General features: G+C 45.0%; 2 protein-coding genes across 3 annotated transcripts; both read right to left on the reverse strand.

Annotated features, from left to right (window-relative positions):
- Nucleotides 1-2925: 2925 nt before the first annotated feature.
- LOC139402043 (MAPK regulated corepressor interacting protein 2-like) lies at nucleotides 2926-8829 on the reverse strand. The gene is made up of 5 exons (XM_071146096.1): nucleotides 8255-8829; nucleotides 7875-7941; nucleotides 6745-6887; nucleotides 4396-4512; nucleotides 2926-3402 (listed from the first exon to the last, which is right to left on the reverse strand). Exons 1-5 carry the CDS (start codon nucleotides 8307-8309, stop codon nucleotides 3332-3334), a joined length of 453 nt encoding a protein of 150 aa, XP_071002197.1. The 5' UTR covers nucleotides 8310-8829; the 3' UTR covers nucleotides 2926-3331.
- Nucleotides 8830-9429: 600 nt separating this feature from the next.
- LOC139402042 (glycerophosphodiester phosphodiesterase 1-like) lies at nucleotides 9430-17052 on the reverse strand. Of its 2 annotated transcripts, XM_071146094.1 has the most exons (6): nucleotides 16449-17052; nucleotides 15778-15953; nucleotides 14629-14734; nucleotides 10797-10889; nucleotides 10179-10390; nucleotides 9430-9790 (listed from the first exon to the last, which is right to left on the reverse strand). In XM_071146094.1, the coding sequence occupies exons 1-6, from the start codon at nucleotides 16707-16709 to the stop codon at nucleotides 9643-9645; spliced, it is 996 nt and encodes a 331-aa protein (XP_071002195.1). In that variant the 5' UTR covers nucleotides 16710-17052; the 3' UTR covers nucleotides 9430-9642. The 2 variants fall into 2 exon arrangements, with proteins under 2 accessions (XP_071002195.1, XP_071002196.1); XM_071146095.1 differs by lacking the exon at nucleotides 10797-10889.
- Between the last annotated feature and the right edge of the window lie 6211 nt (nucleotides 17053-23263).

The raw sequence follows: 23263 nt of genomic DNA on the forward strand, positions 1-23263 counted from the left end.
TAAACTGTCTCCAATGTCGTTTTATATATTTTGGCAGTATGTCTGACCAGCCTCACAACAGCGGACCACGAGTAACCACACCAGCCCAGGACCTCCACATCTGGCTTCTTCACCTGCGGGATCGTCTGAGGGGGGGTGGGGGGAAAGAGTGCTGAGGAGTATTTCTGTCTGTAATAAAGCCCTTTTGTGGGGACAGACTCCTTCTGATTGGCCGGGCCTGGCTCCCCTGTGGGTGGGCCTGGCTCCCCAGTGGGTGGGCCTGGCTCCCCAGTGGGTGGGCCTGGCTCCCGAGTGGCTGGGCCTGGCTCCCGAGTGGCTGGGCCTGGCTCCCCAGTGGCTGGGCCTGGCTCCCCAGTGGCTGGGCCTGGCTCCCGAGTGGCTGGGCCTGGCTCCCCAGTGGCTGGGCCTGGCTCCCCAGTGGCTGGGCCTATGGCTGCACCACTGCCCAGTTATGTGAAATCCATAGATTAGAGCCTAATGAATTTATTTCTTATATGAACTGTAACTCAGTCAAATCTTTTAAATTGTTGCATGTTGCATTTCTATTTTTGTTCAGTGTAGATTATAAATGTGATTAGTTAAGAATGTTGGGTAAGGTTGGAAAACAAGTCGCTACCAGGATGGTAACCTGGTAACTGGTAACCTTGCGAGTCACAACTTGCATTTAACACCCTCCATCCACATCCAACCTCCCTTCTTAAAAGCATTTATTTTATTTGACCATCTGTAAACTGGTCATGGCTAGAAGGGATCCAGCATTTGTCAGAATGTACTTGTTGTTGCAGGTTTATGAGAATTAGGTTAAGAAAAGTGTTAGGATTAACTCAAATGCAAAAAATAAATACAAAAAAATTACTTTTGACAAAAGCTGGATCCCGTCTAGACATGACCCTGTAAACTCCATCCACTGACATGCCACTCTACACTCTGCCCACTGAGCTTTCATCTAACCAATCAAATTAGTTCTGTCTTTGAGCCTGAGCTTCTCTGAGAACAAAATTGAGGCCAGGGCCACCTTGTTGCCAAATGTTGTCAAACGTTGCAGATAGAAATATAATTAATTGAGCTGATGTGATTCCTTAGTCTACATGTCAGAGGCATGTTTGTCCTACTTAGATAGCCCATTTATATATGAACCCAAAACATTGGGTCCTGCTGAACGTGACCCATGATTCATGTCAACTTTCTATTGTCTAGTGCTGCTCTGTAATGAGCCTGAATCCTGCCCTGAATGAGGAAAACTCCTGAGCACAATTCCAAGACTCTTTCTCAATTATTCTTTCCTCAGTTTTGTGTCCTCTCTCCTCACCTAATTTAACACCCTCTAACCTCCTTCCACCTCCAGCCTCCCTCCCTGACCCTCCATCCACCTCTAGCCTCTCTCCCTGACCCTCCAATCTCCCTCCCTGACCCTCCAATGCTAAAATGTAATTATTTTGCCACTATGGCCTATTTATTGCCTTACCTCCCTACTCTTCTATATTTGCACACACTGTACATAGATTTTTCTATTGTGTTATTGATTGTACGTTTGTTTATGTGTAACTCTGTGTTGTTGTTTGTGTCGCACTGCTTTGCTTTATCTTGGTCAGGTCGCAGTTGTAAATGAGAACTTGTTCTCAAACTAAAGGTGTTCTCAACTGGCCTACCTGGTTAAATAAAGGTGTTCTCAACTGGCCTACCTGGTTAAATAAAGGTGTTCTCAACTGGCCTACCTGGTTAAATAAAGGTGTTCTCAACTGGCCTACCTGGTTAAATAAAGGTGTTCTCAACTGGCCTACCTGGTTAAATAAAGGTGAACAAATTAATAATAATACATAAAAAAATCTCTCTCCCTGACCCTCCATCCACCTCCAACCTCCCTGACCCTCCATCCACCTCCAACCTCCCTGACCCTCCATCCACCTCCAACCTCCCTGACCCTCCAACCTCCCTGACCCTCCATCCACCTCCAACCTCCCTGACCCTCCATCCACCTCCAACCTCCCTGACCCTCCATCCACCTCCAACCTCCCTGACCCACAATCAACCACCAACCTCCCTGACCCTCCATCCACCTCCAACCTCCCTGACCCTCCATCCACCTCCAACCTCCCTGACCCTCCATCCACCTCCAACCTCCCTGACCCTCCATCCACCTCCAACCTCCCTGACCCTCCATCCACCTCCAACCTCCCTGAACCTCCATCCACCTCCAACCTCCCTGACCCTCCATCCACCTCCAACCTCCCTGACCCTCCATCCACCTCCAACCTCCCTGACCCTCCATCCACCTCCAACCTCCCTGCCAGCCTTTATTGTATTTAACTCTCACCTGTAAACTCCACTGACTGACCTGTCACTAAGCTCTTCCCACTAAGCTTTCATCCAACCAATCAATCAGTTCCCGACTACCTCTGGAGGTGATACTATGAACACAGCATGACTACCTCCGGAGGAGGAAGGAGGTCAGGAAGATCTGATCACAATCCCTTCTTTTTAAATTGTCTATACCTGTCTAGAAATGTGGCCTAAATCAGAATATGGCCAAGATCAGGACGCATGTTAGCAGCCGGTATAAACAGGGATCCGTTCTCTCCACGGGCTCCCAAGTGGCACAGCGGTCCAAGGCGCTGCGTCTCAGTGCAAGAGACGTCACTACAGACCCTTGTTCAATTCCAGGCTGTATCACAACCGGTTGTGATTGGGAGTCCCATAGGGCGGTGCACAATTTGCCCAGCGTCCTCCGGGTTAGGGTTTGGCCAGTGTCATTGTAAATAAGACTTTGTTCTTAACTGACTTGCCTAGTTAAATAAAGATAAAATAATGTAGCCAAGCAGTGAACCACTGCTGTTTGACATCAGTGACCCCCTGTGTAGAGCTATGGCATTGCAAGCCACATCCAAACTCCAAATTAGTGAAGAATAAATCTCACCACGGCACGTCTTGAAAACACATCTTTACTGTGTTTTTAAAGTAGTACAGACATTTTGACATCTTAGCCCACAGTGTTGGGCTTGAGAGATGGAGAATAACCAAAAATTCAAGACTTGTATCTTCCGGGTAGCTGCCCAAGTGGACAGTGTTGGTTGGTTGGTTGTACTGTTTCTGTTAAAAAGGTAAAAGAGTTCAGGTGAGGGGGTTGCCATGGTTATGTCATCGCCAGCGTCCCAGCGCTGCTCTCGAGTAATGCCCATCGCCATCCCATATTTCCACACCTCTAGAGAAGACCCACACCTGTTACCAGGTGCACTAGGCTCCAACCCGGTTGAACCCCCCTCTCACCCCGACCTCCAGGCCCCTCCATAAGGCCCTCTTCCCTGGCCGATGGGGCCCCAGATGGAGAAGCCCATCAGGACAGGTTGTCAATGTTGGCCAGGAAGCGCTGGGCCCACCACTCATCCAGATCGATGGGAACAAAGTCTGGGGACGGGGAAAATAAGAGAGTTAGAGGAGGCCTCAAACATTGGGTTATGGTGTGGCAGCATTAACAAGTGGACCTCAACTTTTTGTAGGGTGATGATGTGAATAAAGGTTAGAAGCACATTATTGGAACTGGTCAAACATAGATGGTGACTATATTTTAAACTAAAGTAAGAATTCAGTGGTGAAATGACTTTAAAAGGTCCAATGCAGCTGTTTTTATCTCAATATTAAATCATTTCTGGGTAATAATTAAGTACTTTACTGTGATTGTTTCCAATTAGAATGGTCGAAGAGAAACAAAAATAGATTCTTAGCAAAGAGCAATTTCACAAGCAAGAATTTTACTAGGACTGTCTGGGAGATGTCTGAGTAGGGAATGGAAAACTGAAAACGAGCTGTTATTGGCAGAGGTGTGGAACTCTCTTATTGGTCTATTAACTCATTTACCACCTGGTGATGTCATCAGGCAGGCCAAAACAAGCAGTCTTTTCTCATCATTTTCACAATTTCAACTGCACTGGGCCTTTAAGACCACGAACAGTGAAAACTCAGAGGTCATATCAGAACTTTCCCAATGTTTCCCAATAGGACATTCCCAGTCAATGAACTCCAATATGACTTTCCCAATATCACTTTCCAATGTCCCCCAATATAACTTCTGAATGTTCCCAAATAGGACTTTCCCAAAATGCCTCTTCACATTGCTAAGAATGAAGACATGATGACTGACACAACCCTACATCACACTGGTTTATGTGGTGGCAGTGCTGTGACAGCCCTAACGCACACACAGATGTGACCTTCTGTCCAGGTGACCAAAAGAAGGTGCATCTTTCCATTGGGTGTGAAAAGCATGGGGGGTACGGGCAGAGGAAGTGGTTTAGTGTCAAGGAAATGTACTGAGGGGGAGAGAATGGAGAACAGATTACAGTGAATGAGTGTTTAAGGGATGAGACTGAAGGAGGAAGGTAGACTCAGGTCAGGACTCACTCTTCAAGGCTGGGTTGGGGTTGGTGTCTGAATACTGCACTGGTCCCTGAGCACTGGCACTTCCTGTCTCATCACTGGCTCCTCCCTCCTCCGCCAGCTGCACTACCTCCTGCCAGGCTGCAACAGCAACACACAGACACAACCTGGATACATGCAGCCTTCAGTAGAAATGAATGTAGGTTCCTTGGGTTTTCTTAGAAATCTATAGATTGTTCTTAGACATGCTTTAGTTTAATATTGCGAATACTACCAGGAGAAACAAAGAAGAAAACAATATCAAAATACTACCAGGAAAAACAGAGAAGAAGAAAACAATATCAAAATACTACCAGGAGAAACAAAGAAGAAGAAAACAATATCAAAATACTACCAGGAGAAACAAAGAAGAAGAAAACAATATCAAAATACTACAGGAGAAACAAAGAAGAAGAAAACAATATCAAAATACTACCAGGAGAAACAAAGAAGAAGAAAACAATATCAAAATACTACCAGGAGAAACAAAGAAGAAGAAAACAATATCAAAATACTACCAGGAGAAACAAAGAAGAAGAAAACAATATCAAAATACTACCAGGAGAAACAAAGAAGAAGAAAACAATATCAAAATACTACCAGGAGAAACAAAGAAGAAGAAAACAATATCAAAATACTACCAGGAGAAACAAAGAAGAAGAAAACAATATCAAAATACTACCAGGAGAAACAAAGAAGAAGAAAACAATATCAAAATACTACCAGGAGAAACAAAGAAGAAGAAAACAATATCAAAATACTACCAGGAGAAACAAAGAATAAGAAAACAATATGAAAGCAGACAGTCATATAGTTGAAATTGGTAAACATAAAATAGGGGGAAACTCACCCTAAGAGTCAAAACATTTTGCAGCTTAAAAGGTGTAAAAAGGAAATAACCTTTGAACAAAAGTAGTCCTGCCACATCACACCCACAGTGTAAGGTCCAGTAGGGTGAATTTTACAAAGCATGTCGCGTTTGAAACTACATTTAAATAATGCACTCTGTCATGTGGATTTATGAGAGTTCAGTCCACTGGCACTAATGACCAATATTATCTCACTAGTCTAAATGTTTCAAGTACTAATGTAAAAAATCACAAGTCAAAATGAACCCCTATTGGGGAATGAATGACTGCATAAATGAATGAATGATGAAGGCAAGTTTGAATTACTATCATTTTAATTAAACATGCTCATAGTGAAGGCAAGATGGAGCTACCATGTTAATGATCCAATCCTTTCACATCTATGATATAGGCACTTTTCACCATATGGACCTTCACATGACTTACAAGTGTTGAACCAACGTGTTGTTTTATAATGTTACAAGTAACTGGGTGTAACTTAAAATGTGTATTTACTGGTTAATGATCCTATAAAACTTGTTGCAATCCTCCTTTCTAGAACCTCTCTGTAGAAAGCCTAGTAAGAGCAGGGCCTACTTTTTGTCCTTGTCCACTCTGACCAAGGTTATGTAGTTAATGTGCTGCCATTGCAAACGTTCAGTAGGAACGACCTAGTGTGTCACATGGGCAAGGGAGGAATGACTTAACAAGTTACACATGCTGTTTGGCTGGGTAGGTTAGGGTTAATGTTGAAATACAGTCATTGAGCTTACTGTGTAGAGCTCCACTTAGACACAAAGAAATACCTGTGTCTTCATTCAATTACACTGCAGATTCATGCAGTGATTATCAACACATATTTCTAGAAGCCATTGTGTACTACCTTCATCGGAGGCAGAGTAGATAATTTACAGACAGACAGACAAACAGATGGACAGACGGACGGACGGCTGGCTGGCAGAGGGCTTCAATTTGGGTGTGAGGGTAGTGGAATTCCAGCCAGCTGTGCCTGCTATCACTGGTATCAGTGTCAGTGCAGCTGTGATGCTGAGCCTGGGAGGGGAGACTGACTCCTTGTCCAACCCTGACCCTCACCCTGCCTGTAGATGGGTGGGAATACACTGGGAGGGAGTGGTAGAGGAGAGGTCCTACTGTCACCTCTAAAGGGACACTAGACAGAAAGGAGATGATTTGGACACTACTCAGACTGTAGATGAGGTGAATAATAATAGTATGGTAATATTATGTTTACCATGGCCCACATTCATGTTGACTGAGAACATGGCTGACCATGTTGAAAGAGAAACACACATTCTTTGTAAAGTGAGTTGAGAGATCAGATCCCAGAGGCCCATTGTCCATAGACGTCCTCAGTCACAACCATATTAAATGTACTCGTGGGTGTACGGTCAAAGTCATATTGCCAAGGTTTGAGGGGCTTGGTCCATTCTATAAATTGTATTTCTATGGTCTGTAACTCCTTTACCTTCATAGATAAACTTGACATTCTCCTGGTGTGCAGAAGTGAAGCCCTCCTTGGGCTGGGGGTCCACCTGTAGAAGAGCTGCTGGGGTGTTGTGGTACTTCTTCCCATTCAGGCGGTTAAACACTATCTTGGGTGCAGGAGAGCTGCACAACAAAAAAAGATGGACTTAAACATTAAATACTTGTTGATTTATTTTAAGTCTACACACAATATACCTATAGACCTGTAGTAAATATGACATGATGAAATGTTCTCCAAATAGAGTTTCTTAGGCATGTTTGCTACTGTAGTTAAGGCGTCATAAATTACTCTGACTCTGCTCTCTCTCAATCATTCATTCACGACAAATGAATGAAAATGTATGCTTCACTCAGAGCAAGGACTAGCTAGATAGGAAGTCATCCACCTGAACCACATCGTTACCATACCTTCGAACACAGTACGGTTTCTATGGTGATAACGAAAGCCCACATGATAAGAATGCAGTATTTTTATTTTATTTAGTTGACCTTTATTTAACAGTATGGAGGATGCCATGATGGATATGTCGCAGATTGTGCTTCTCTCTACTCTACTCGATCAGGACCAAATTAGTGAAATATTGCTAAAGATATGATAAACGCCTTATTGTTGATGTTTATTTGAAACGGGTTATCTTGAAACTTAGTAAACATATGTGAGTAGACAGCAGAGAGCAGCTACCAAGCTAGCATGTTGCTCAGTAGCATGTTGCTCAGCTAGCATACACGTGTTGGGACTAGACAGTGACAACAAACGCTCGTCAGTGACCTTGCTTCCCACACACAAGGTCGTTTCACGCCCCTGTTCAATGACATAAAAGCAGGTGGCTGTGGTTTGGAAATGACCCACAACAGTGTGCCTTGTGATAGAATGTACCCCATGGATATTAGTTTTTATAGCTAGCTTGCTACTATTACGTGCCAATACAGGCGCTCGCGCTACAACAATGTTGTAAGTGCATTTCTGTGTGCATTTCTGAAACTTTAATGTTTCACGGGCTGCAGGTGAAGCTATGCCAAACATCATTACATTACAATAATAACAGTGACACTGCCATTATATGCTAATAACACTGTTAAACCTATGTACAATGCAATAATAGTACTTACTCTGGTATAGACCAAGGCGTTTGTTTGTGCTTGAAGTCATTTATTTTGTCAATCTGCTGCGTTTGACCTCATATTAAAAAAGGGAATAGATATCAACATTGCATTGAAAAGGAAAGCGATATAAACATGTTAAGTTAACTACTGAAAACACAATGTATGTTACTGCCTCTGAATGAAGGCCATTTAATGGATTGGCATCAACATTGGCACATGCGCAAATATACACCCGTGCCACACTGTAAATGTTAACATGTAACAAGGCATGTATCTAACCTCATAATTACAATGTATCATCACTTTGATGACAGTGTGAGCGAGATGTCACTGACATGTTGTTACAAAAGTGTCCGAATCGGTCTCCTAGAATCCCCCACACTCACCTGTTCGTCGCTGTGTAACAAGTTTGCTGGGACCTCTTGTAATTGTGTACATCATGTGCTAGCAAAATCCTAGTCAACTTCAGTATGGCACTTTGGAGTGTCCTATAGACTTCCCAGGCCGGTTATGTCAGAGGCAAATTGGGTATAGGCACAGTTTATAATTTATAAAATCTTTACAATACTTCCTCTCGTGTAATTTATCGACGCTTCCACGATTCAAAAAACAGGTCCGTGTTTTTCCTGTTACATTGGGCAAATTCCGTTTCAAGATTATCTCTGCATTTCAACTACTAGAATCTTCTGCGCTTCGAACGACTGGTGGAAACTTTTGGGATAATCTACCGCGCAACAACATAACCATGAATCAAGCTCCTCTTTTTCGGTATTTAATCATTCTAGTTGAAAACGTATCTCAAAACAAACCATTATAGATTGCTACGTTCTCCTGAGGCCCTGTGGCACGAGCTGATCGCCTTGCATCCAAGTGTGTGAAGAAGTCGGTAACTTTGGTCCTTGGGGCTGTCCGAGTCGGTACAATGTCAGATCTGATGAAACATGAGCTGTCATTGAGCTGCAAAGACACTCAACCAACGCGCATACATTTTGACATCGCAACACGCCTCCCTCCGTCTTTTTAAAGCGACAGTGACCAACTGACTGTATGGCAGAGGACAGGTCTGAAGATAGGGGTACAGCGTTGCCGCTGTCATCAACGTTGCTTTCAGATATGAACAAAACAAGAATAAGGTGTCCCCCCATCATGTTTACACAGTGACCATACAATACAATCACATATCCACTAGAATACTCACTATTCAGCACCAATCTGCATGTAGGGGATATTTATTTTTCCAATATTTACAGTGGGCCTGCAGTAGTCACAATAAATAACATGGTTTCATAAAGGATACATTGTACATCATGTTTTCATTGAGAAATCAAAGATACATGTCAACAAAGAGAGTTATATTTTGTACCATTGATATATCAGTGTCATATTGTTAATACAATATTAATGAATGTAGCATAATCTCTTACAGATTTGTATTAAGATGAACAATTCAACATGGCAAATTAGCAAATTGTCTGCATTTAGTGGTGTGATGATTGGTCCAAGAGAGTTCTGAGATTATGGTGCTATTGTTGGTGTAGTATAGTTGCCAAATTAGGGTTGACATTGTATGATCTTGTATGAGTGTTTGCAGTAAAAACTATTCTGGTTAAAAGGGGCAACCTGAACTAGAAAATGATCTGCTATGCAGCTATATTGGATGTGTACTGTCCTGTACATTCATACTCCATATTCCCTATGATAGTGAGGTCTGAGTCCTTGTACAACTACATGTTGTTAGGTAGTAGTCTAGAACTGTGTGTGTGTTGTGTGTCAGTCAGTAGTGAGGCTCACAGTCTTCCCTCAGGCTGTCAGTGATGTAGCTGATCTTCAGGACATCTTGGTAGTACTGTTTATCCACGGCCGTGTTGATGGTCCAGCCCACCACCTCCACCCCTCGCTCTGCCCAGTACTGGACATAGTCTCTGTAGAGAAGGATAGATGAGGGGAGTGGAGACCTGTTGGGTCAGTGGTCAGGGTATCATGTTTGTTTTAATACTTCAACAAACATCAATATATTATATGAATACAGACAGTATATGTTATCTGACAATAGGATACAACTGTCTCAATTTTGAACTTCCTCTGATATTAACACACAATGATGTGTGATTCAATCCATGGTCATGTTCATTAGGGCTACACTGTATGTAGCGAAACGTTTTGCAATTGAAAACAACAATGAGAGTTTCCTATTGAAAAAGTCCAGGTAGTGTCCCCAGTGTCAGAGTGTTTTATTCAATTTTCTCCCTAATGAACACAACCCGTGTAACAAACTCAGTAGGTCGAGTCACTGCTGTTAGTATTACTCACAGGGAGATGAAGTCCTTCTGCATGAGGATGGCTGAGACGCCACACAGGTTCCACAACAGGTGATGGTGGGCCCAGTCCAGCAGCACATCCAGAACTCCCAGCCAGTAGTTTGTCCACGCTGACAGGGAACGGGGTGTTCCATCGCCATAGCGACTGAGGCTCCAGGGCCGGTGGGTCAGGGCCGTGACCACCCCAGGGTCCGCCTGACGCATCTGGAGGAGTTGACCGATGAGGAAGTCAGAGGTGGTGTTATGGTTATGAGGACAGATAACAGTCTTGTTATAACACATCCATACAGTGTGTAACAAGCCTAGCCTGGACCCACACCTGTCGGACAATGGCTGTTTACAGGCCAAACATGACAATGACCATAGGAGTTGGCAAAACAGTACAAACAGACCTGGGACCAGACTGGTGCTAAACTGCACGCTATAAGAAAAACACCACTATAATGGAACAGAAGATGACTAAATGTGCACATAGATGTCTCAATTCATATTTACAGTTTAATTTGACGTTTTTGTGCATATATTTGGGCTATGTTGTGTGTTACTGAGTTGAAAGGTTGTTTTCGAACAAACATAAATGTCAAATGACCAGAGATGTTACAAAGTTTACCTTGTAGATAACTTTAGGTTGAAAGGAGCAGACAATGCTAGAGTTGTAGAGGACAGGGTGTTTGTGATACATCTCCCCTAGGGCTGCAGCTGCCTGGTGGAGAGGAGGGAACATATACAGTGGGGCAAAAAAGTATTTAGTCAGCCACCAATTGTGCAAGTTCTCCCACTTAAAAAGATGAGAGAGGCCTGTAATTTCCATCATAGATACAACGTCCACTATGACAGACAAAATGAGATTTTTTTTCTCCAGAAAATCACATTGTTGAATTTTTAATGAATTTATTTGCACATTTTGGTGGAAAATAAGTATTTGGTCAATAACAAAAGTTTATCTCAATACTTTGTTATACACCCTTTGTTGGCAATGACAGAGGTCAAACAATTTCTGTAAGTCTTCACAAGGTTTTCACACACTGTTGCTGGTATTTTGGCCCATTCCTCCATGCAGATCTCCTCTAGAGCAGTGATGTTTTGGGGCTGTTGCTGGGCAACACGGACTTTCAACTCCCTCCAAAGATTTTCTATGGGGTTGAGATCTGGATACTGGCTAGGCCACTCCGGGACCTTGAAATGCTTCTTACGAAGCCACTCCTTCGTGTGTTTGGGATCATTGTCATGCTGAAAGACCCAGCCACGTTTCATCTTCAATGCCCTTGCTGATGGAAGGAGGTTTTCACTCAAAATCTCACGATACATGGCCCCATTCATTCTTTCCTTTACACGGATCAGTCGTCCTGGTCCCTTTGCAGAAAAACAGCCCCAAAGCATGACGTTTCCACCCCCATGCGTCACAGTAGGTATGGTGTTCTTTGGATGCAACTCAGCATTCTTTGTCCTCCAAACACGTCGAGTTGAGTTTTTACCAAAAAGTTCCATTTTGGTTTCATCTGACCATATGACATTCTCCAATTTTATTCTGGAATCTCAAAATGCTCTCTAGCAAACTTCAGACGGGCCTGGACATGTACTGGCTTAAGCAGGGGGACACGTCTGGCACTGCAGGATTTGAGTCCCTGGCGGCGTAGTGTGTTACTGATGGTAGGCTTTGTTACTTTGGTCCCAGCTCTCTGCAGGTCATGCACTAGGTCCCCTCGTGTGGTTCTGGGATTTTTGCTCACCGTTCTTGTGATCATTTTGACCCCACGGGGTGAGATCTTGCATGGAGCCCCAGATCGAGGGAGATTATCAGTGGTCTTGTATGTCTTCCATTTCCTAATAATTGCCCCCACAGTTGATTTCTTCAAACCAAGCTGCTTACCTATTGCAGATTCAGTCTTCCCAGCCTGGTGCAGGTCTACAATTTTGTTTCTGGTGTCCTTTGACAGCTCTTTGGTCTTGGCCATAGTGGAGTTTGGAGTGTGACTGTTTGAGGTTGTGGACAGGTGTCTTTTATACTGATAACAAGTTCAAACAGGTGCCATTAATACAGGTAACGAGTGGAGGACAGAGGAGCCTCTTAAAGAAGAAGTTACAGGTCTGTGAGAGCCAGAAATCTTGCTTGTTTGTAGGTGACCAAATACTTATTTTCCACCATAATTTGCAAATAAATTCATTAAAAATCCTACAATGTCATTTTCTGGATTTTATTTCTCATTTTGTCTGTCATAGTTGAAGTGTACCTATGATGAAAATTACAGGCCTCTCTCATATTTTTAAGTGGGAGAACTTGCACAATTGGTGGCTGACTAAATACTTTTTTGCCCCACTGTACAGTACTGCCTGGTGGAGAGGAGGGAACATGTACAGTACTGCCTGGTGGAGAGAATGGAACATGTACAGTACTGCCTGGTGGAGAGGAGGGAACATGTCCAGTACTGCCTGGTGGAGAGGAGGGAACATGTACAGTACTTACTGTCAAACTACATGCAGTGTAACACAAATACATGTGGGCGGCAGGTGGCTTAGTAACCAAAAGGTCACTGGTTTGAATTCCCGAGTCGACAAGGTGACAAATCTGCCGATGTACCATTGAGCAAGGCACTTAGCCCTAATTTGTTCCAGGAACGCCGTACCACTATGGCTGACCCTGTAAAATAACACATTTCCCTGCGCTTATCCTTTGTGACAACATGATATATCAGGACTACTCAACTACTATTTGAGAAGATCCAGTCACACAAATGTCCCCTGTGGAAAAGGTCCAGATTGATGTTGTCTTTATTGGACCCAACCCCCCCCACCTCGCGACCTCAACGTTTCATACCCCTCTGTGGCAGAGGTCCGGATTGATATGGTCTTTATTGGACCCAACCCCCCCCCCGACCTCAACGTTTCACACCCCTCTTGTTAGCGAAATGAAAATATTGCAGTTTTAAAGCACATTTTCTGCACTTCTACACATTTTTCGATGTCACCTGAGTGAGTCAACAAAAATCTAAATGTGGGCCCCTGGAAGTAAAGGCTCCTGGGCACAATCTGGCCATGATAACTACAAGATCAAGATAGCCTAACTTACCTACCTAGCTAATGTGGGCTTGTTGATCAACTGGACATTTCTGAAAGGTTCTAAATAGCTCTCTCAGATCTGTCAGTGAAGGACATAACAAGAGGAAAACTAGCCATGCGCCACGTTTCTAAATGGCACCTTGTGTGTTCTAATATTATAATATAATCTAACTTTCAACTGAAAGCCAGAGTGTGTTGACCCCATTGTGGGTTCAGATCTGGACCACGTCCGCCTGTTGAGTATGGCTGTGATATATGATGATCTTATGGTCAGCAAGTGGCATCTTATTTAAGGCCCAATGGAGTGAAAATTCAGTTTTTTCCTGTGTTTTATCATATTGTTCAACATCTGATGGAACTAACACTGTAAAAGTGTAATCAAATGTGATCAGAGTTTTTTCCTGATAGTTGCTGGTTGAAAATACAATCTACACAAGACCTTCTAATCAGCAGGTTTGCATGGGCGGGAGTTTCGCCTTTCCATGGTGACGACATCATGCGGTACTGGACTAAAAAAGATCAATGGAGAATCTCTATTCAAAATCATTTTTATTCCAGGATTAGGCTTAATCTGTATCCGGGAAACTGCTCCAAGACTATTTAATTGTATTTTTGACTGCTTTGGTCCTCCATATATAATGAGGTCTGTAGGGGACTTTGGCAAATGTAACGCTTACAAAACTGTCAATATGGGGAAGGTGGAAGTATAGTGAGTCACATTGTAAGGGGGGTTGAATTCCTCTCAGACCTACTGTCTGGGGCAGCTGTGAGATTCTTTATAACCAATCTCTATAGTAGGGATTCCTATGTTACTACCTTAAACAGCTGGGTTTTTAACCGGCCTTAATCTCCCTATACACTCAGTTTACTACCATTTGACCTTACAGTGATGTGGTTGTCATTCAAAGTGCTGCTGGAGTGTGTATATGGGCGTTTCCCCAACCCTGGTCCCTCAGTACCCCCAACAATACACCTTCCCCTTGTATCCCTGGACAAACACACCTCATTCAACTCATTGAGGGCTTGATGATTAGTTGACAAGTTGAATCAGATGTGCTTGTCCAGGCTTACAATAAACATGTATACTGTTGGGGGTACTGGAGGACCAGGGTTGGGAAAACCTGGTGTGTACTGTAGTGAAGCCCTAAGTCCTAAAGCTTTATAACAAGGCTTCTACCTGCCTAGAGAGGCCCTGTCCAGAAACAACCCCTATAGCCTACCCACTAGACACCTGGAAAGAACTGAGGAGTGGAAGTGTAAGCAATATGCTACACAATCAGAAGACAAGATGGAGACATCACCATATTGCTTAAACCTTTATCCAATCCCCTCAGATCTCCAGTTGTATCTAGGAAGTAGGGGCTGTTCCAAGACAGGGACAATACCTTATCAGGTTGATCTTTGACATCAAAGAAGATGGTCAGCTGGTGGTTGATGCATTCCTCCACTGCCTCCTGAAGCGTTGGCACCCTCTCCCCCTTGAACTTCTCCCTGGAGACACACAAAGGCCAGCGGGGACACACAAACGTTTGTACTGCTGCTATATTTGAGACACCACCAATATATATCTGGCCTTGTACCATTCTATATCAATAGGTCTATATCTGGCCTCGTACCATTCTATAACAATAGGTCTATATCTGGCCCTGTACCATTCTATATCAATAGGTCTATATCTGGCCCTGTACCATTCTATATCAATAGGTCTATATCTGGCCTCGTACCATTCTATATCAATAGGTCTATATCTGGCCTCATACCATTCTATATCAATAGGTCTATATCTGGCCTCGTACCATTCTATATCAATAGGTCTATATCTGGCCTCGTACCATTCTATATAAATAGGTCTATATCTGGCCTCGTACCATTCTATATCAATAGGTCTATATCTGGCCTCGTACCATTCTATATCAATAGGTCTATATCTGGCCTCATACCATTCTATATCAATAGGTCTATATCTGGCCTCATACCATTCTATATCAATAGGTCTATATCTGGCCTCGTACCATTCTATATCAATAGGTCTATATCTGGCCTCATACCATTCTATATCAATAGGTCTATATCTGGCCTCGTACCATTCTATATCAATAGGTTTATATCTGGCCTCATACCATTCTATATCAATAGGTCTATATCTGGCCTCGTACCATTCACAGTTTACACTCCCCATTAGTGTATTTTCAGTCATCCTGACTCTGTCCTGCTTGAAGTCCAACTGAACTCACCGATCACACATGGGGCCATGTTTACTAAGCGTTTGCACCAGGTACCGACCCTATCAGTGTTTCCTGGCAGAAGCACTAACTTCTGTTCTTTTTAGATCTGCTAACACTGAAGGCGTAACATTCAGGTCAGGGTCATGTTCATTAGGGTATACAACTGAAAATGTTTTGCAACAGCAAACAAAAACAAGCATTTGTTATTGATCCCTCCCTGTTTCAGTCCATTTCCTGCCTAATGAATATGACCCAGGAGTTCAATGCTTTTGGACCAGGCCCTAACCTCCCCTCCCCTGCCAAGCCCACCCGAGCCTGTGTTTGCCCGTGGCGTCCAGCGTCCTGAGCTCTGCCAGACGCAGCGTGCCCACCGCTCCCGTCCCGTTGGTGGTGCGGTCCACCGTCTCATCGTGCATCAGCACTGCCTCTCCATCTGCAGTGAAGCCCAAGTCCAGCTCCACCCCTGTGGCTCCATTCCTGCTGGCCTAGAGGACAGGAGAGGAGGATGAAGCAGGGGGAGGAGGAAGGGATGAAGAGGTGTGTGGAGAAAGACGGGAGAGATATAGATCTGAAATGGATAGATAGAGTAGGGGAGACGGAGCAGCAGGCTATTAAACCAACTGGGATTGTACTGATCTAGTAGGCCTAGATATTAGCCAAAATATGTTTCAAATTAAAGAGTAGATACAACAATAATGTTCCAGACACTCTAAACTATAACTAACCATGGCAAAATAAGTTAACAGGTTCTCCCTCTGCATGGATTTTGGGCAACATTTAGAGAACCCCCTGATAATATGAAACAATGTCTCAGTACAGACAAGGGACGTCATATGCCTTTCATCGGCCTCTGCTCACTTCACCTGCTGCCCCTAAATCCCATCATTATAGCCTAGGAAGCCTACTCATCATTTTATTTGCAGCTACAGCATTAAGTAGCTCAGACAGGGTAGATAACTGATACTTTGTCCTTGATTCACCTCTCGGATCGCTGCAATGGTGTTCTCCGGAGCATCGTGTCCCCCTGCCCGGTGCGCAACCACGGGGACGCCGGCGCTCGCAAGGCCAGTGGGCCGCAGCACCTGACTTGCCTGGTCAGCTGGCACTTGTGGGAACCGGAACATCACGATAAAGACGTAAATGGATGCGGTGACGGCCGATGCTCCAATCGCGCTCCTGGTCCCGAATAGAACCAGCAGAAATACCGCTGAGAAATAAACTTCGTCTCCAATTTGTAACATCGTTTAGAAGCGTTGATTAAAATGTCTCCAATGATAAAATCAATACACTGTCACTGTTCTCAATCCTCATTTATTTGATCGATCTACTTGATCACCGAATGATAGTTCCTTGCTGGTGTGAGATTCCAAGTTGAGACCGAGATGCGTGCGCTTAGGTAACTAACTACCAGACACAGCAAAAAAAACTAAGAGTTCAATTACGCATAATTCCAGACACAGCCGACTCACTGCTCCAGCTTCACAAAATAAAAACACACCATATTATATTGCGATGGGATGTTGCAGAATCCGAGATTTGAAAGGAGAGAGCATCAGTCGGTTTCTAGTTCATAGTACACACCGATCTAGAGGTCGTTGCTATGGAGCAGAGACGAGAGAGAGGTACCACGCTCACACTGTACTCGAGATAGCTGCAGTCTGAGCCATAGAAATACAATAGAATAGAATGACAGAAATATATGATATTTCTATGGCTAGAGCCATAGTGGAGAGTTTCTGACTGTGGCTATGCACTCATCTATAGATACTGAACATTACACACCACCCTGTTCACATAAATGGTTCACTCCTACAGATGAGTCATGTGGCCGTGGTATATAAACAGTGGCGACCAGTTTATTCAGGGTAGGTGACATTTTTAGCACACCCCCCCCCCCCTAAAAAATACATATATATTTCTAAATAAATACAGTTTTGCATGTTATTTTAGCGTTAATACTTGTCACATATCAGTTTGCAAACAATGTAAAATATATATATATATATCATTCAGTTAATAAAGCCGCATACACACATGGTCTCTTTTTTGTTTTGTTGAGTAAGGCAGCTCCAAATTGCAGGTTTCAGCCTAGCTCAGTGCTTTCTGTGGCGGTGAGGTGAGCCAGCAGAAAATAGGAGCATTGCGCTGTGATTGGCTCAGTGTTCTGTCACTCATGAAGTATAACATCCTTAGGAAGGGTAGACATCCAACATTTCAGCCCTTTGGGTCCTGCCATATAGTTGTATTACAAGTGCCCTTCAAAGAAGGCTCAAGGTCATTGGACACAGATACAATTATTTAAAATGATGTCTTATGTACAGTAGCTTTGATTGGACTGATCATGTCAACATCATACTTTCAAAGTCTTAGCTAGCAGTCAACATCATCATGAATCAAGTCGACAATCTACTGGCAAATCCTTTTTAATCCTTGTCATATGAAGGGAAATTATAGATAAAACGTATCGGTGTTCATCGGCCATAAAGATTACACAACAAATTGGAAATCCCAAATTCAACAATGACTCGTTTGGAAGGAATCAGTGGCTAACTGCAAGCACTGCAAAGAAACCACGAACGTTAGCCAGCTATTCAATGGAGTGGTTTTTCAGAGTTCCCACCATAAATCCAGAGAATGCCAGACTTTGATGACAAAATGTGCCCACAAAGGGCCGCTGCGCCACCTTCACAAGATGAGTCCAAACATGTCTTGTATGTTGCTGCATTAATGATGTAATATGCAAGATAAATAGTATTACTTTCTTAGCTACAGTATACATACATGCATGTTGTGTAGTAAGCTGTTAGTAGCCCGTGTGCCTCACCCTAATAATTGTCTATTTTCACCAAAGCGGTTTTGTAAACACATCGTTTGTGGCCGCACATGCAAATTCAGCACACACAACATTCTATAATAGAAGTGTGTTATTTGACGTGTCAAAGTAAAAGCTAATTTAACGTGTCAAATAGAGTTATATGATGTGTTTTTTTACACGCAAATAACCATACGGGCATTCATTGTGCCTCACCCTAATAATTTGGTCTATTTTCACCTCTTATTTTCGCCTACAGTTCTAACCTGGTGATGCACATAACCTGTTTTTAGAAACATTTAATCATTGAATATTGTCAGAGCTTTCATTGTCTGTTTATATGCCCCCTTTATTTATCCTACGGTTCTGACTTGTTGTACAGGGAGAACACTGTAAGAACGGCCCATGTTCTGAATTCTGTCTTTGTACATTTCAAATGTGCTGAACAAATAGTTATATTGACTACGTCCGTCGTCGCTCGCTCATTAATGTCTTAATCTAAATTATGGATTGCCTCTTATCTGCTTGTCGTCCCCTTATGCCATAGTTTGTACATCTCAATTGTCATTAGAAACCCCATTTGTTTAAGCAAGTCAGCCATATCAGTTATGTATTTAATTTTTTTAATTAAAGGCAGTAAATGAGACTGAATGAGCTGTTTCGCTGCCAGACAAGGATCCGCTGAAAGCCAGGTGTAGCAGTGTTAAGGTGTTGGGACTCTGCTGTTGGGACAGCTTTATGTAGGCCCTAACAGTTTGTGGGCACCGTGTGTCACCGTTATTGTCATGTACTGTCATGTTGTGTCTTGTCTCTGTCCTTTCCCTTCACCCTGTCTCCCTCTGCTGGTCGTTGTTAGGTTACCTTTTCTCCCCCGCTTTCCACCAGCTGTTCCTTGTCTCCTCTGACTACCCATTCACCCCGTTTCCCACCTGTTCCCTTTTTCCCTCTGATTAGGTCCCTATATCTCTCTCTGTTTCTGTTCCTGTCCTTGTCGGATTCTTGTTTGTTGTGTTTCATGCCTGAGCCAGACTATCGTCATGTTTGCTGTAACCTTGTCCTGTCCTGTCCGAATCTGCCGGTCTATCTGAGCCTACCTATGTTTGGTTATTAAAGAAGCTCTGTTTAAGTTAGTTCGCTTTTGGGTCCTCATTCACTCACCGTAACAGAAGAATCCGACCAAGAATGGACCCAGCGACTTCGGATCCTCTCCACTCAGCCGTCGGGATCCAGGGAGCGATGCTAGGCAGACACGAGCAGGAAGTGTCTGCTGCTCGACATGCCGTTGAGACCCTGGCCACCCAAGTCTCCAACCTCACAGAACAGGTTCACCATCTCCGCCTCGATCCACCGGCCACTTCCAGGGCTTTCGAATCTCCGGAGCCCAGAATCAATAACCCGCCGTGTTACTCTGGGGAGCCCACTGAATGCCGCTCGTTCCTCACCCAGTGTGATATTGTGTTTTCTCTCCAGCCCAACACTTACTCCAGGAGCACTGCTCGTGTCGCCTACGTCATATCTCTCCTTATTGGACGGGCTCGTGAGTGGGGCACGGCAATCTGGGAGGCAAGGGCTGAGTGTACTAACCAGTATCAGGACTTTAAGGAGGAGATGATACGGGTTTTTGATCGATCTGTTTTTGGGGAGGAGGCTTCCAGGGCCCTGTCTTCCCTATGTCAAGGCAATCGATCCATAACAGACTACTCTATTGAGTTTCGCACTCTTGCTGTCTCCAGTGGCTGGAACGAGCCGGCCTTGCTCGCTCGTCTTCTGGAGGGTCTCCGCGCAGAGGTAAAGGATGAGATTCTCTCCCGGGAGGTTCCTTCCAGCGTGGATTCCTTGATTGAACTCGCTATTCGCATTGAGCGACGGGTTGATCTTCGTCAACGAGCTCGTGGAAAGGAGCTCGCGCTCTCCGTCGCCCCCCTCTCCGCATCACTACCATCTTCCTCTGCTGGCTCGGGTGCTGAGCCCATGCAGCTGGGAGGTATCCGCATCTCGACTAAGGAGAGGGAACGGAGAATCACCAACCGCCTCTGTCTCTATTGCGGTTCCGCTGGTCATTTTGTCACTTCATGTCCAGTAAAAGGCCAGAGCTCGTCAGTAAGCGGAGGGCTACTGGTGAGCGCTACTACTCCTGTCTCTCCTTCAAGATCCTGCACTACCTTGTCGGTCCATCTACGCTGGACCGGTTCGTCAGCTTCCTGCAGTGCCTTAATAGACTCTGGGGCGGAGGGCTGTTTTATGGACGAGACCTGGGCTCGGGAACATGACATTCCTCTCAGACAGTTAAAGGAGCCCACGGCCTTGTTCGCCCTGGATGGTAGTCCTCTCCCCAGGATTCAGCGTGAGACGCTACCTTTAACCCTCACTGTTTCTGGTAATCATAGTGAAACCATTTCTTTTTTAATTTTTCGTTCACCTTTTACACCTGTTGTTTTGGGCCATCCCTGGCTAGTTTGTCATAATCCTTCCATTAATTGGTCTAGTAATTCTATCCTCTCCTGGAACGTCTCTTGTCATGTGAAATGTTTAATGTCTGCTATCCCTCCTGTTTCCTCTGTCTCTTCTTCACAGGAGGAGCCTGGTGATTTGACAGGGGTGCCGGAGGAATATCACGATCTGCGCACGGTGTTCAGTCGGTCCAGGGCCACCTCTCTTCCTCCACACCGGTCGTATGATTGTAGTATTGATCTCCTTCCGGGAACCACCCCCCCCCGGGGTAGACTATACTCTCTGTCGGCTCCCGAACGTAAGGCTCTCGAAGATTATTTGTCTGTAGCTCTTGACGCCGGTACCATAGTCCCCTCCTCCTCTCCCGCCGGAGCGGGGTTTTTTTTTGTCAAGAAGAAGGACGGGTCTCTGCGCCCCTGCATAGATTATCGAGGGCTGAATGACATAACAGTGAAGAATCGTTATCCGCTTCCTCTTATGTCTTCAGCCTTCGAGATCCTGCAGGGAGCCAGGTTTTTCACTAAGTTGGACCTTCGTAACGCTTACCATCTCGTGCGCATCAGGGAGGGGGACGAGTGGAAGACGGCGTTTAACACTCCGTTAGGGCACTTTGAATACCGGGTTCTTCCTTTCGGCCTCGCTAACGCTCCAGCTGTCTTTCAGGCATTAGTCAATGATGTCCTGAGAGACATGCTGAACATCTTTGTTTTCGTTTACCTTGACGATATCCTGATTTTTTCACCGTCACTCCAGATTCATGTTCAGCACGTTCGACGTGTCCTCCAGCGCCTTTTAGAGAATTGTCTTTTTGTGAAGGCTGAGAAGTGCACTTTTCATGCCTCCTCCGTCACATTTCTCGGTTCTGTTATTTCCGCTGAAGGCATTAAGATGGATCCCGCTAAGGTCCAAGCTGTCATTGATTGGCCCGTCCCTAAGTCACGCGTCGAGCTGCAGCGCTTTCTCGGCTTCGCGAACTTCTATCGTCGTTTCATCCGTAATTTCGGTCAGGTGGCAGCTCCTCTCACAGCCCTTACTTCTGTCAAGACGTGCTTTAAGTGGTCCGTTTCCGCCCAGGGAGCTTTTGATCTCCTCAAGAATCGTTTTACATCCGCTCCTATCCTTGTTACACCTGACGTCTCTAGACAGTTCGTTGTCGAGGTTGACGCGTCAGAGGTGGGCGTGGGAGCCATCCTTTCTCAGCGCTCCCTCTCTGACGACAAGGTCCACCCATGCGCGTATTTTTCTCATCGCCTGTCGCCGTCGGAACGTAACTATGATGTGGGTAACCGCGAACTGCTCGCCATCCGGTTAGCCCTAGGCGAATGGCGACAGTGGTTGGAGGGGGCGACCGTTCCTTTTGTCGTTTGGACTGACCATAGGAACCTTGAGTACATCCGTTCTGCCAAACGACTTAATGCGCGTCAGGCGCGTTGGGCGCTGTTTTTCGCTCGTTTCGAGTTCGTGATTTCTTATCGTCCGGGCTCTAAGAACACCAAGCCTGATGCTTTGTCTCGTCTCTTCAGTTCTTCAGTAGCCTCCACTGACCCCGAGGGGATTCTCCCTGAGGGGCGTGTTGTCGGGTTGACTGTCTGGGGAATTGAGAGGCAGGTAAAACAAGCGCTCACTCACACTCCGTCGCCGCGCGCTTGTCCTAGGAACCTTCTTTTCGTTCCCGTTCCTACTCGTCTGGCCGTTCTTCAGTGGGCTCACTCTGCCAAGTTAGCCGGCCACCCTGGCGTTCGGGGTACGCTTGCTTCCATTCGCCAGCGTTTTTGGTGGCCCACCCGGGAGCATGACACGCGTCGTTTCGTGGCTGCTTGTTCGGTCTGCGCGCAGACTAAGTCCGGTAACTCTCCTCCTGCCGGCCGTCTCAGGCCGCTTCCTATTCCCTCTCGACCGTGGTCTCACATCGCCTTAGATTTTGTCACCGGACTGCCTTCGTCAGCGGGGAAGACTGTTATTCTTACGGTTGTCGATAGGTTCTCTAAGGCGGCTCATTTCATTCCCCTTGCTAAGCTTCCTTCTGCTAAAGAGACGGCACAAATCATCATCGAGAATGTTTTCAGAATTCATGGCCTTCCGTCAGACGTCGTTTCGGACAGAGGTCCGCAATTCACGTCTCAATTTTGGAGGGAGTTTTGCCGTTTGATTGGGGCTTCCGTCAGTCTCTCTTCCGGCTTTCACCCCCAGTCTAACGGTCAAGCAGAACGGGCCAATCAGACTATTGGTCGCATCTTACGCAGTCTTTCTTTTCGTAACCCTGCGTCTTGGTCAGAACAGCTCCCCTGGGCAGAATACGCCCACAACTCGCTTCCTTCGTCTGCGACCGGGCTATCTCCTTTTCAGAGTAGCCTCGGGTACCAGCCTCCGCTGTTCTCATCTCAGTTCGCCGAGTCCAGCGTCCCCTCCGCTCAGGCTTTTGTCCAACGTTGCGAGCGCACCTGGAAGAGGGTCAGGTCTGCACTTTGCCGTTATAGGACGCAGACTGTGAGGGCTGCTAATAAGCGTAGAACTAAGAGTCCTAGATATTGT

Source organism: Oncorhynchus clarkii, unplaced genomic scaffold (genome assembly GCF_045791955.1).
Source record: "Oncorhynchus clarkii lewisi isolate Uvic-CL-2024 unplaced genomic scaffold, UVic_Ocla_1.0 unplaced_contig_558_pilon_pilon, whole genome shotgun sequence".
NCBI classification, from domain to species: Eukaryota; Metazoa; Chordata; class Actinopteri; order Salmoniformes; family Salmonidae; genus Oncorhynchus; species Oncorhynchus clarkii.

Excerpts from the sequence above, each read along its gene's own strand:
- LOC139402043 (XM_071146096.1), bottom strand. The coding sequence starts at position 8,309 with ATGATGTACACAATTACAAGAGGTCCCAGCAAACTTGTTACACAGCGA. Across the intron at positions 7,942-8,254 it reads TGTTACACAGCGACGAACAG|GTCAAACGCAGCAGATTGAC; the intron begins GTGAGTGTGGGG and ends TTTTAATATGAG. Across the intron at positions 6,888-7,874 it reads ACGCCTTGGTCTATACCAGA|CTCTCCTGCACCCAAGATAG; the intron begins GTAAGTACTATT and ends TTTGTTGTGCAG.
- LOC139402042 (XM_071146094.1), bottom strand. The coding sequence starts at position 16,709 with ATGTTACAAATTGGAGACGAAGTTTATTTCTCAGCGGTATTTCTGCTG. Across the intron at positions 15,954-16,448 it reads CCATTGCAGCGATCCGAGAG|GCCAGCAGGAATGGAGCCAC; the intron begins GTGAATCAAGGA and ends CCTGTCCTCTAG. Across the intron at positions 14,735-15,777 it reads ACGGGCAAACACAGGCTCGG|GGAGAAGTTCAAGGGGGAGA; the intron begins GTGGGCTTGGCA and ends GTGTGTCTCCAG.